This window comes from Pan troglodytes, chromosome 18 (assembly GCF_028858775.2).
Source record: "Pan troglodytes isolate AG18354 chromosome 18, NHGRI_mPanTro3-v2.0_pri, whole genome shotgun sequence".
Lineage (NCBI taxonomy): Eukaryota > Metazoa > Chordata > Mammalia > Primates > Hominidae > Pan > Pan troglodytes.
Genome location: NC_072416.2, coordinates 27,578,948 through 27,591,301, shown reverse-complemented (window position 1 = coordinate 27,591,301; position 12,354 = coordinate 27,578,948). Strand labels below are relative to the sequence as shown.

Genomic DNA, 12,354 nt, shown 5'->3' with positions numbered 1-12,354 from the left:
TTAACAAAAAAGCAACTGATAGGGTCAATGCCTATTCCCCTAATCTTGGACAGAAAGAATGTGGTCCCTTCTGTGTTCCAGGTGTTGGCTCAGATTTAGAAACTCTGACCAGACCCTTTCAGTTCTTAGTCACATCGTTTACAGGCGGACACCAAAACATCCATGGTAGTTATCTAAAAAGAGTGTATTTTCTGAATTACTTGGATCTTTTTTTTTTTTTTTACAATTGGCATGTATTCTTTAAATAATTTATATAAGTAAGAACAAAGCAGTTTTTATTGTAGGAGGGAAGGTATACCCTTCTGTCTGCTCCTGCAGCGAGGCTGGTGTTCTCTAGCCCTGTCTGCTCTCTCTGGCTGTGACATGGGCCCTGCTTCCCAGCAGGACGAGGCCTTCAGACTTTTCAGTCCATTTCTCAGCGTCTACACTTCTCTCGCTGTCCTAGAACAGTTTCCTCCCATTCGTCACCATTCCTTTCTCCTGTCTGCTTCCATATTTGGGGGCCCTGGGAGGAGGGTGGCCTGTGCCCACCTGCCAGCATCCTCCTTCCCTCCAGTCTGGAAGTTTTTCCTGTTTGTGCTTCCACATTCTATGGCCATCCTCATCACACCAGAGTGATACTGCGTGCTAGCATGGTTATAAGTGTTTTCCAAGTAATAGCTCATTTAATCCTTAAAACAACCTAGGAGGTAGGTCATATCAGCACTTAGAACCATGTTAACACACAACATCACTCCCATTTTACAGACGAGGATACTGACAGAGAGGGCAGGGAAATTGCCTGAGACCCCACAGTGGGAGAAGAGCAAAGCCTGTATTCAGACTTGGGCAGCTTGGCACCAGAGAGCATGTTCCTGACCACGACACCATGGCCACCTCACACCAGGCAACATGCATTTCTGGTGTCAAAAAAACCCCATAGGGAGCTTGCAGGGGTGGAGGGGAAGGAAAGGAGAGAGGGAGGAGGGAGGGATAGAGACTGCGGAGTTACATCACTGCACGTGTACTTTGTATGATATCAGCTGCATGTTCGCAAGCAAACTAAAAGGAAACATGATATTTATGTAACAGGGCCCTTAAGTGTTAGCCAGCTAGCTCATCTGCATAGCAGAAAGGGAGCCTGGCCAAGGCTGGACTCACAGACATAAGATAACATGGAATGAACTTAATGTCTAATTTAAAAGATTTTCAGAGTATTTTGTGAACACTTGGCTTTCACCTGACTTGAGAATCTAATTCTTGAGTAATTTGTTATCTCACTGTTCACACATCCGTCTGCCACCCACACACACAAAGTGCATCCCTGAGACAGTCATTTTTATTTTAAAGCACACATCTGTGGACTCATGTTTTAGGCAGCACCCTACATTTATAATATTTTCAAGGCTCGTTAGGTAGCACCCTAATGCGTTCCTGTTGTATGGCAAGCAGCACTGATCCACACGATAATCCAGTGCCTGATTTAATGAGCACGTGCTCGTTGTTGGGGGTCTTGTTTTTAAAGGAAGATGCTGGAGACGTGTGGAGATGCTGAGAATCAGCTGGCTCTCGAGCTCTCCCAGCACGAAGTCTTTGTTGAGAAGGAGATCGTGGACCCTCTGTACGGCATAGCCGAGGTGGGTGCTTCCCCGTGCAGCACGGAAGAGCCGAGAGTGGTGTGGGCTGGACAGTGAGTGTGAAAATTTTAACAGTAGTTGCTGGCTTTAACATACACTTCTTTTTGGAAATAAGGGGAGTCAATTGAAGGTACAAAATCCTTTGCCTTAGAGAAAAAACGTTTGTAAATACTTTAAAATGGTTAACCTAAAAGCCCTGAAGTGCATCCCATTTGGTATGTTCTTATTTTTAGGTGGAGATTCCCAACATCCAGAAACAGAGGAAGCAGCTTGCAAGACTGGTGTTAGACTGGGATTCAGTCAGAGCCAGGTAACAGCTTGAGCCAGCAATGCAGCATTGTGTCCCATTCCCCCCACGGGGGAGAAGAAGACCACTGACAGTGGACACAATGGAAGTGCTCACCAATTCGTGCATTTGACCCCCAGACTGGGTGCCAGCCTGCCAGCACCTCCTATAGGCCTTGTTCTCCCAAGCGTGGCAGTGGGGATGTTGTTAGAACATCCTGTTCTTAGTGAGCCAGCAGTGAAAGGAAATAATCTAAGGAAAATGAAGTGAGTATATTTAACGGAAGAGGGGATGGTGGCAGTTTTGAGAGCACAACTCAGAGTGTAGGAATAAACACATCTGTGGCCCTAACAGCTCATGAGGGTCCTGCCGTGTCACAAACCCTGTGTACTTGTAATACCTTCAGTACCAAGGAAGGAGGCACTCACATGGCAGGAACTCATGTAAACCTATGTAGCCAAATCAGCGCTGCTGATGTGGGGACTGATGCCAGCGAAGGAGTCTGTCAGGATTCAGAGCAGGACTGCTGCCTCTGCTTTGTCCTTGATGGAGTTTTTTGGCTTTTTTTTCCCCTTCCTTTTCTTTTTTTTTTTTTTTGAGTCAAGGTCTTGCTCTGCTGCACCAGGCTGGTGCGATCATAGCTTACTGCAGCCTCAGATTCCCAGGCTCAAGTGATCCTTCTGCCTCGGCATCCCAGGTAGCTGGGACTACAGGCATATGCCACAGCATGGAGATGGTGTCTAGCTGTGTTGCCCAGGCTGGTCTTGAACTTCTGGCCTCAAGTGATCCTCCCCCCTTGGCCTCCCAAAGCGCTGGGATTACAGCCATGAGCCGTGGTACCTGGCCCTCAGTGGAGTTTCTATCAGTGACTTACATGGCTTTCTTCTCAGTCATGTGACAGTTGGGAATAGGGAAACAGGCACCACCAGCCTCAGTCCTGTTTCCTGCTTTATCGCAAGGGTTGACAAACCTCTTCTGTAAAGGGCTGGATAGTAAATCTTTCTGGTGCTGCAACCCAGTTGCTCCCTGTTGTAACTGCTTAACTCTGCTGTTGTAGCATAAAAGCAGCTATAGGCAATGCATACATGAATGAGCATGGCTGTGTTCCAATAAAACTTTATTTACAATGTGTACAAATCAGTTGTGAAGATGAGTCCTGATTTAAGAAATGTTGAGATGAGAAAAGGTATATTTAGGAATTCACACATGGTGAAGACTCTGCTAGTGCAATTATCAAGTAACTACCTCTTGCCACATGCCAGGGATCGAGCTACTTTCATTTTATGTCAGCCCGTTTGATTCTCCCAGCAATCCCTGTTCATTTGTTCATCTGTGTTTTCAACTGATATCAATTAGGTGCTCAGTGTGCACCAGACTTTGTGCTAGACTCTAAATGCATAGGCCTTTCCATGTGACTTGGAAGGAACAGGGTAGAGGTTAGTGTGACATTCCCTACTTTTGAGAGGAGACTTGTTTTACAGATAAGGGAGGGACCTGCATTTGTTATCTATATGACTTGCTTTGTGCCTTCAAGAGCATACATTACAGTGTTAGGATTCTGACAGCAAAGTCCACAGTCTCCTGGTCATGTGTACATGTGATGTTCCCTGTCACCTGGGCTGGAGTGCAGCGGTGTGATCATAGCTCACTGCAACCTCAAACTCCTGGGCTCAAGGGATCCTCCTGCCTCAGCCTCTCGAGTGCTGCACACCACCACACCCAGCTACTATTTTTTTTTTTTTTTTAAGATGGAGTCTCTCTCTGTCAACCAGGCTGGAGTACAGTGGCACAATCTTGGCTCACTGCAACCAAGGTGCTGGGTTCAAGCGATACTCCTGTCTCAGCCTCCTTAATAGTTGGGATTACAGGCATGTGCCATCACACCTGGCTAATTTTTGTATTTTTAGTAGAGACGGGGTTTCACCACGTTGGCCAGGCTGGTCTCAAACTCCTGATCTCAGGTGATCTGCCTGCCTTAGCCTCCCAAAGTGCTAGGATTACAGGCATGAGCCACTGCACCCAGCCCCAGCTTTTTATTTTTAGTAGAGACCTGGTCTCGGTATGTTGCCCAGGCTGGTCTCAAACTCCTGGCCGCAAGTAAATGTCTCTTCTTGACCTCCCACAGTGTTGGGATTAACAGGTGTGAGTCATCACACCTGGCCTGTACGTGTGATTGGAATCCTGTGTAGCTGAGAGTGCAGGCCACCCTGCGATACATCTTTGCTCAAGAGAAGGAAAAATATTCTAATGATTAATTAAACAAGGCAGCAAATGCTCCCTCACTAGAGTTGGTTGAGCATTATTATAGATGTTTATCTGACAGGAGTTTTGCATCTTGAGTGCATGTATCCCATAGGTGATTTTAATACTGATTCTTGATCTTGCATTCATGGTCTTGTTCACTTAATCACAATAGGTGTTGGAGAAGCTGAAACAATTGAATATTTCCACTTTTTCTCATTCTTCTTGCTTTTCCCTGGAGAAAAAAATGGTAATAAGTAGGAATCCATTATATGCCAGACATCATATGCGTGTGCACATGCACACATATTTTTCTTGCTTTTCCTCCTTATGACAGTTCCACAAGGCAGACAGTGTTTGTGATAGTTTTGTAGATGAGGCAACTGAGATGCATAGAGGCTAAGTCACTAACTAGGTCACATAACTAGTTAAGATAAAGCTGAGCTCCAAACTTGAACATGTCAGACTCTGAAATCTATGCTCCTTTCACAATACAGCATCTCCAGTTTAGCTTTGGCCGACTTGCTGAAGCCTTTTGGTGGAGGAGTGTGTCACGTCAGGAACACAAAGTGGGCAGAACATAGCACTTTGGGGCACTGCAGCAGTCTAGAAAGTTTAGTAAGTAGCTAACATGTTTTTTGGGTTTTTTTGTTTGTTTGTTTGAGACAGGGTCTCACTCTGTCCCCAGGCTGGAGTGCGGCGTTGTGATCTCGGTCTCGGCTCACTGCAAGCTCTGCCTCCCGGGTTCACGCCATTCTCCTGCCTCAGCCTCCCAAGTTGCTGGGACTACAGGCGCCTGCGACCACGCCCAGCTAATGTTTTGTATTTTTAGTAGAGATGGGGTTTCACCGTGTTAGCCAAGATGGTCTCGATATCCTGACCTCATGATCCGCCCACCTCGGCTTCCCAAAGTGCTGGGATTACAGGCATGAGCCAACGCACCTGGCCAACGTGGGTTTTCGTGCTGCATTTTATAACATCTATGTTTACATTTAAAGTGATAGAGTTTTCCACAACACCAGACATACCCATTTTCAAACAGAAGGTCAAAGCACATTTGAAAATCAAAACAAATTGTTTTCTATGATTATTTCCCACTTATCCCCTATTATTACTATAGTTTCTTTTTTTTTTCTTTTTAGTGCTTTCATAGCTATTGATTGATACCTACATTATTATTGTTATTGTTGTTTGTAGACATGGAGTCTTGTTGTGTTGTCCAGGCTGGTCTCAAACTGCTAGCTCAAGTGATCCTCCCACCTTAGCCTCCCAAAGTGTTGGGATTACAGGCGTGAGCCACCGCACCCAGCCTCATAGCTACACTATTGAAGTTCTGGCTTTTACTTGCTGAAAGTAATCCCAGGTCACAGATGGTAGTATGGTAGTGGAAAGAGCCACAAGGAGTTCTCAAAAGCAGGAGCTGATTCCCAGTGGCACAGGGAACATTTCAGCTCAAAGCAAGAGAGCAAGGAGAGCACCTTGCTCTCCTCCGGTGGCAGGGATTCCATGATTGGCCACCACAAGAAAGGGGTTCCATGGATTTCTCTCCAGTAGTAGAGTTTGTGTGAGACAAGATGTGGTTGGTTACGCTCAAAGCAGACCACTACTCCTAGCACTATGAGAGTCCTGTCATGGTGAGAAGCTAAAGTCTCCTTTTGCCTGCTTCCATTCTTAGAGGATAAGCTCAAGAGAAGTTGGCATCCTGGGCAGTGATACCCCTTCCAGGTAGAATCAATTGTGGGGAAGGCTCTATCTCCACCAGGTCCTGCCTCCAGCTGTTGAGTATACACAGCTGGTTCTCAGATGCTGGCGACCCCTTTGTTTTGCAGGTGGAACCAAGCTCACAAATCCTCAGGAACCAACTTTCAGGGGCTTCCATCAAAAATAGATACTCTAAAGGAAGAGATGGATGAAGCTGGAAATAAAGTAGAACAGTGCAAGGTATGAGAATTCCTTGATGAATGTATCTTTTCAGTTTTTGCAAATGAGGGATGAAAGTTCAAATGTAAGTTACTTAATGTTTTAAATAATTTCTATCAGAATATTTTGAATGATTTTAAAGGTAGGTTTTATTCTTCTCTAAGACTATATTATTTTATGATCAGAATAAAACATTTTAAATTTCAAATAGGATATTTTTAAAAACTTGACAAGATGTCTAAGCTTATTTAAAGATGAAGTCAGAAAAAAGGAAAGAAAACCATAGCAAAACATATAATAAAATTACAGCGATTAAAAATGCATAAGAAATACAAAAGTAAGAAAAAAGAAGTAAAACTGTATAAGAAGCATTAAAATAGATCAGTGAAATAGTATAGGTTTTCTGGAATGAATGCTATAATGTAAAATTTAATATACAGTAAATGGCTCATATGTCCTTGGAGAAGATAAGGATTACTTTTAAAATGTTGCTTGAACAATTGGTTTGTAATTTGGGAGAAATAGAGCTTTTTATCTCATAAATTACCGATTAATTAGATGGTCAAGTGATCTCATTCTCTCTGCATCCACCTGTGTAGATAGATGTTCATTCTGAATGTTATTTGAGGTGGAATTATTTGAAATGGTAAAGGAATAGGTCTTCGGGGAGTCTTGACAATCTAGAGTCTTAAGTCTGGATTGACTTAGACTTTTCCTGCTCTTATTTTTCATTGTTTTAAAAAAATTGTTTTTTATTTCCTGCTAATATTAAGACTGTTATATTTTAGTTCATTTAGGTCATGACATACTTTGCTTTTCAAAATAGCAAACCTTGATCAGTTAACTGCAATTAAATGACTTGTTTAAAATAATATAGTGGGTAGAAATATAAGAAAAATATAAAAATAATATAGTGGGTAGAAATTAAAACTAAACTCACAAAGTTATGCCTTTGTTTTAAAAAGTTTTTATGTTTAAAAGATGATATTCAGATAAATGCTTCTACTAAAATAATGTCACATTGGCTTATTTGTGGTCTGAAGAGTTGTAGCTTTGTCAGTGTCATTTACCCAGCAGTCTTCTTAATATCTGGTCTAACCTAGATCTTGGCTATTGCCTACTTATTGCACACAAATTTGGGTAGAGGTTTAGGAAGTCATCACGGGCTGATGTCTGTTCTCTCACCTTCCACACTTATCAGTATTTCAAGTGGTAAAAACTTAAGAAAATATTTTCTGCCTCCTTCTCTCTTTATGCTTAGCTTGTGGGTAATTTCCTCAGATCTATGTTCTGTTTCACTGATTCTCTCTTTAGCTATGTTTGATCTGCTATTCAAATAACACTGAGTTTTTAATTTCATTGACTATATTTTCCATTTCTGAAGTTCTAATTATTCAAATCTGCCCTTTTTGATACTACATTATTCTTTTCTAGTGTTTCTTTCTTTTAAATCATTTTAAATATACTTATTTAATAATCTCTGTTAATTCTGTTTTCTGAAATTCTCTGTGAGAGTGGTAGGTGTCTGCTTGTGGTGGATTATTTCCTCATGTGTTTTGTAATTATTTGAACTCATTTTAAGAGGGGCTTTATCTGTGGGACTATCAGGGATTGGGAATGAGACTTCCCAGAGAGTATTACCAGTCCAGGTCCATTTTTAATTAAACTTAAATCAGTTTGGGGTTTCTGGGACCACATGTCAGTAAATTTAAACTTTAAACCCTCCTGAAAGCAGGCCTATGTTTTGTGAAATCTCTTGGCCAATGTTTCTCAGACCTAAAGCCCATTCCAAAACAGACATACTTCCCCATGATTTCCATGTGATGCTAAGTGCATTTGTTCTAATCTGTTGTTTCGTTGAGAGTACAGTTCTTCAGGAATCTTATCTTTATGCATGATATATGTGTACTTGTTTCTCCTTACTAGTCCCCAAGGCTTCAGACACCTTGGTCACCAAGACTGGCACAAATCTGCCCCAGGTCATCTCCAGCTTCCATTGATGCTTAGCATTCTGACTTTTTCTTTCTTTCTGCTTCTTTTTCTTCTTTCTCTCTTTGTGTGTGTGTGTATGGTGGGGTTGAGGGGAATCAAGGAATTTACTTTATTGCTTTCCCAGTTATTATAAAAGGATGTTCATTACTTCTAACTAGCATTTCCAAGTTTTTGTCATAAATGGGAGGCCCTTCACATTAATTTGTGTACCTTGATGCCAAAAACAGAAGTCATTACATTAAAAAAAAAAAAACTCTCTCTACGTATATATTTTCCGGCATATAAATTTTCATATATATATATATATAAATAAAATTCCTATGTATATTTATATTTGAAGATTGGAAATATGTACCTAATTGCCTAATCTGTCACTTAAAATTTTTTTTTGGCCAGGTGCAGTGGCTCACATCTGTAATCCTAGCACTTTGTGAGGCTGAGATGGGAGGATCACTTGAGGTCAGGAGTTCAAAACCAGGCTGACCAACATGATGAAACTCCATCTCTACTGAAAAACAGAAAAATATTAGCTGAGTATGGTGGCATGCGCCTGTAGTCCCAGCTACTCAGGAGGCTGAGGCAGGAGAATCGCTTGAACCCCGGAGATGGAGGTTGCGGTGGGCCAAGATTGCGCCACCAGACTCCAGCCTGGGCTACAGAGCAAGCAAGACTCCATCTCAAAAAGAAAAAAAAAAAAAAAAATTTTTTTTTTTTACTTAGAGACTAGGTCTCGCTCTGTTGTCCAGGCTGTTCTCAAATTCCTGGCTCCAAGCAATCCTCCCACCTCAGCCTCCCAAAGTGCTGGGATTGTAGGTGTGAGCCACCACACTCAGCCTGTCACTGTTCACAAAATTGTTTAATTTTTATATATGTAATTCATTTACATTAGGTCAGATATGAAAAAGTGTAAAACAGTGTACTGTGAAGTCTTTCTTCTACCATTATCCTCCTCCTGCCTAATTTCCATTGCTCCCAATAGGTAATAACTGTACTAATTTCTTGTTTTTTTGTCAAGACATATTTTTATACATATGTGACAATAACAATATGACATTGCTGAGTGTGGTGGCTCACGCCTGTAATCCTAGCACTTTGGGAGGCTGGGGTGGGTGGATCACTTGAGGCCAGGAGTTTGAGACTAGCCTGGCCAACGTGGCAAAACCTTGTCTCTACCAAAAATACAAAAAGTGTGGTGGCGCACGCCTGTAATCCCAGCTACTAGGGTGGCTGAGACAGGAGAATTCGTTGAACCCCGGAGGTGGAGGTTTCAGTGAGCCAAGATTGTGCCACTGCACTTCAGCTTGGGTGACAGAGTGATACTCTATCTCAAAAAAATAAATAAAAACAAAATAAAAATATGACATACCCTTCCACCCACCCCCTGCCTTTTTTTTTTTCTTTGGAGACGGAGTCTTGCACTGTTGCCAGGCTGGAGTGCAGTGGCACAATCTCGGCTCACTGCAAGCTCTGCCTCCCGGGTTCACACCATTCTCCTGCCTCAGCCTTCCAGGTAGCTGGGACTACAGGTGCCCGCCACCATACCTGGCTAATTTTTTGTATTTTTAGTAGCAACAGGGTTTCACTGTGTTAGTCAGGATGTTCTCAATCTCCTGACCTTGTGATCCGCCCACCTTGGCCTCCCAAAGTGAGCCACCACACCCAGCCTTTTTTTAGACAGAGTCTCACTCTATCGTCCAGGCTGGAGTGCAGTGGCACACGATCTCAGCTCACTGCAACCACCACCTCCCAGGCTCAAGCAATTCTCCTGCCTCAGCCTCCCGAGTAGCTGGGATTACAGCTGCCCGCCCCCACGCCTGGCTAATTTTTGTATTTTTAGTAGAGACGGGGTTTCACCATGTTGGCCAGGCTGGTCTCAAACTCCTGACCTCAGGTAATCTGCCCACCTCAGCCTCCCAAAGTGCTGGGATTACAGGCGTGAGCCATCGTGCCCGGCCATTCCACCCCATTTTTAACCCAAATGTTAATACACCATAAGTAATGCTCTGTACTTTGCTTCTTAAACAGATGTGTTAAAATATATCTTGGAGATCTTTCTTTGTCAGTCATGTAAGAAGCCTCCTTATTCTTTCTGTATGGTTGTACCAGGCAGTTGATGGACATTTAATCTGTGGTGCTTTCCATCACTTTTTCATCTAAGAGCTCACAGAGATTGTTCTCAGATGCCATTTTGTTTCACTTCTTTTTTCTTCAATAACCTCTTATCTTCCATTTACCCAGGATCAACTTGCAGCAGACATGTACAACTTTATGGCCAAAGAAGGGGAGTATGGCAAATTCTTTGTTACGGTAAGCATCTTCCCTTGAGAAAATGTTAAAGCATTGTTAAAATGGAGTCATTTTAGCTTTTTTGCAAAAGATTTCATTTTTAGTTTTGCTCAGCCATTGTGTGTGTGTCCATCCGATGCTAACGTTACTTTTGTTTTTGAATGTGGGTCTGTTCTCAGTTATTAGAAGCCCAAGCAGATTACCATAGAAAAGCATTAGCAGTCTTAGAAAAGACCCTCCCCGAAATGCGAGCCCATCAAGGTAATGTAACCCGCGTGCGGCTGATGCTTCCTTCTTGCCTCTGCCACCTCTGCCTGGGTTCTTCTTCACCCTGACTCCTCTGCATGCACGTCCTTGGGATAAAGCTTCTCTGCCTAGGAGGGTACTGTTTCCCGGCATAATTTCATCTTCCTTGCTGCATTCTCTAATTTCTTCCAAACCCAAATTAACACACTAATGGAACATTTGTAGTTCTTCTGAAACCTTCAGTTGAAGAGAAAGCTGGCCTCTTTGGGGAGCGCCTGTGTGTTTTCCCATCTTCTGTAGGCTTGAAAAAGTCCAGCATTGAATGATCCTTTTCCACATCAGTTATTTGTTCCACAGGACTTAATTCTGGCCGTGTGACTCCAAGAGCATCCATTCTAGGGAAAATATTTTGGACTTTCCAAAAGAGAAGCCAGTACTTGATGCCACATCATGCACGTCACACTTAATAATAAGTGTGATTGAATCCTAAGACCGTGGTCGCTTCGTTCAGACTCCTCCTTTGTCTTTATACTAAGCTTTTGTTCTTATCACCATTAATATTTCTCCTATCATATTCAAGCACACTGCAGATTGTATCTGCAAGTTAGGTGTAGACTGAACTTTCCCCTTATGTTGAATTTTAAGTTGGGCATCTAAAGCTGCTTTTTTTTTTTTTTTTTTTTTTCTCCCTAAAGCTTTCGATGCTGTGTCTCTCTGATTTACCATTAGAGCATTTACCAGCAGAGATGAGCACAGCTGTTGAGTCAGAAATTGCTCGGCCGTCTTTGGATCTATTTCACCTGTGGTGTAGACCTGACATTTGGAGCTTATGCTCCTCTGCAGAACCACTGGTCTTGAGCTGAAAGGGGATCAGGCCAGGTGCTGAGTGGGATGACTTTGTGATTTTGAGACCGAGCGTGTGTCTGTGTGTGTTGTGGGGGGGATGCTTTGTGGATGTGCATACATACCAGCACCTTCAAGAATGCGACTTCTTCTCCCGCTAAGTTCCAGGAGATCCTCACAGGTTCTGGCTTTGTGCCTGAAAATTTTGGGATTATGGAATTATAAAATTTTATGTCTTGCCTGACCATATAGTCAGATCTTCAGCATTCTCAGGGGCAGTGTGTCTGATTTTCTCAACCATTGCCCTTGCCTTCCCAAATAATCAAGATTATTAGTTCATGGAGGATGGTGTTGAGTCACAGTGCAAAGGAACGAGGTCTCTGGAAAATGTTCCCACCTTTCTAGGGACAGACTCTTGCTGGGCAAGTTCAGAGCACCAAGAAAATATATTTATGAGATATCTGCTGTGGGCTGGGCCCCGCATAGGACAAAATAGTAGACAAATCATCATTTTAGCCTGTGAGTGGCTGAGAGTCTGATTTGAAAAAGTTGATTAACAAGAGGAAAAACGAGAGATTGGATTTTTTTTCACATTTTGTTTGTTTGTTTGTTTTAAAGAGACAAAGTCTCACTCTATTGCCCAGGCTAGACTAGAACTCTCATTCTGTTTTTTTCCCAAGGGTGTTTTCCCTAGAGAAATACATCAGGAAGCCATGGAGAGTGGGGATGGGGCAGGAAAGAGGTTAGGATGGAACAGCCCGTGGAGAAAGTGCGATTTGTCCTTCTTGCTGAGGTCACCCTTTACCGAGTTGCAATTCAACCCCTCCCACCTCTGCCTGTCCTTGTACCTGCCTCTCATCTTAGTTCTGTCTCTTCTTTCCTTGCCGTCTTCTCTGTTTTCAGAAAGACTTAGCTTGTCCTTAC

At 42.8% G+C, this 12,354-nt stretch overlaps 1 protein-coding gene across 15 annotated transcripts in view; it reads left to right on the top strand.

Annotated features, from left to right (window-relative positions):
- The window catches only part of ARHGAP17 (Rho GTPase activating protein 17), a 96,352-nt gene that overhangs the window by 45,203 nt on the left and 38,795 nt on the right, over window positions 1-12,354 (top strand). For 14 of the 15 annotated variants that reach the window (XR_010152315.1, XM_001164627.8, XM_063796888.1 and 11 more), the window contains 5 exons: window positions 1,505-1,616; window positions 1,850-1,926; window positions 5,973-6,084; window positions 10,294-10,362; window positions 10,521-10,602. Coding sequence is in view for 14 of the 15 variants with exons in the window: in XM_001164627.8 (XP_001164627.1) it covers window positions 1,505-1,616; window positions 1,850-1,926; window positions 5,973-6,084; window positions 10,294-10,362; window positions 10,521-10,602 (452 nt within the window). In the remaining variant the exon portion in view is untranslated. The other variant, XM_016929659.3, reaches the window with a different exon arrangement.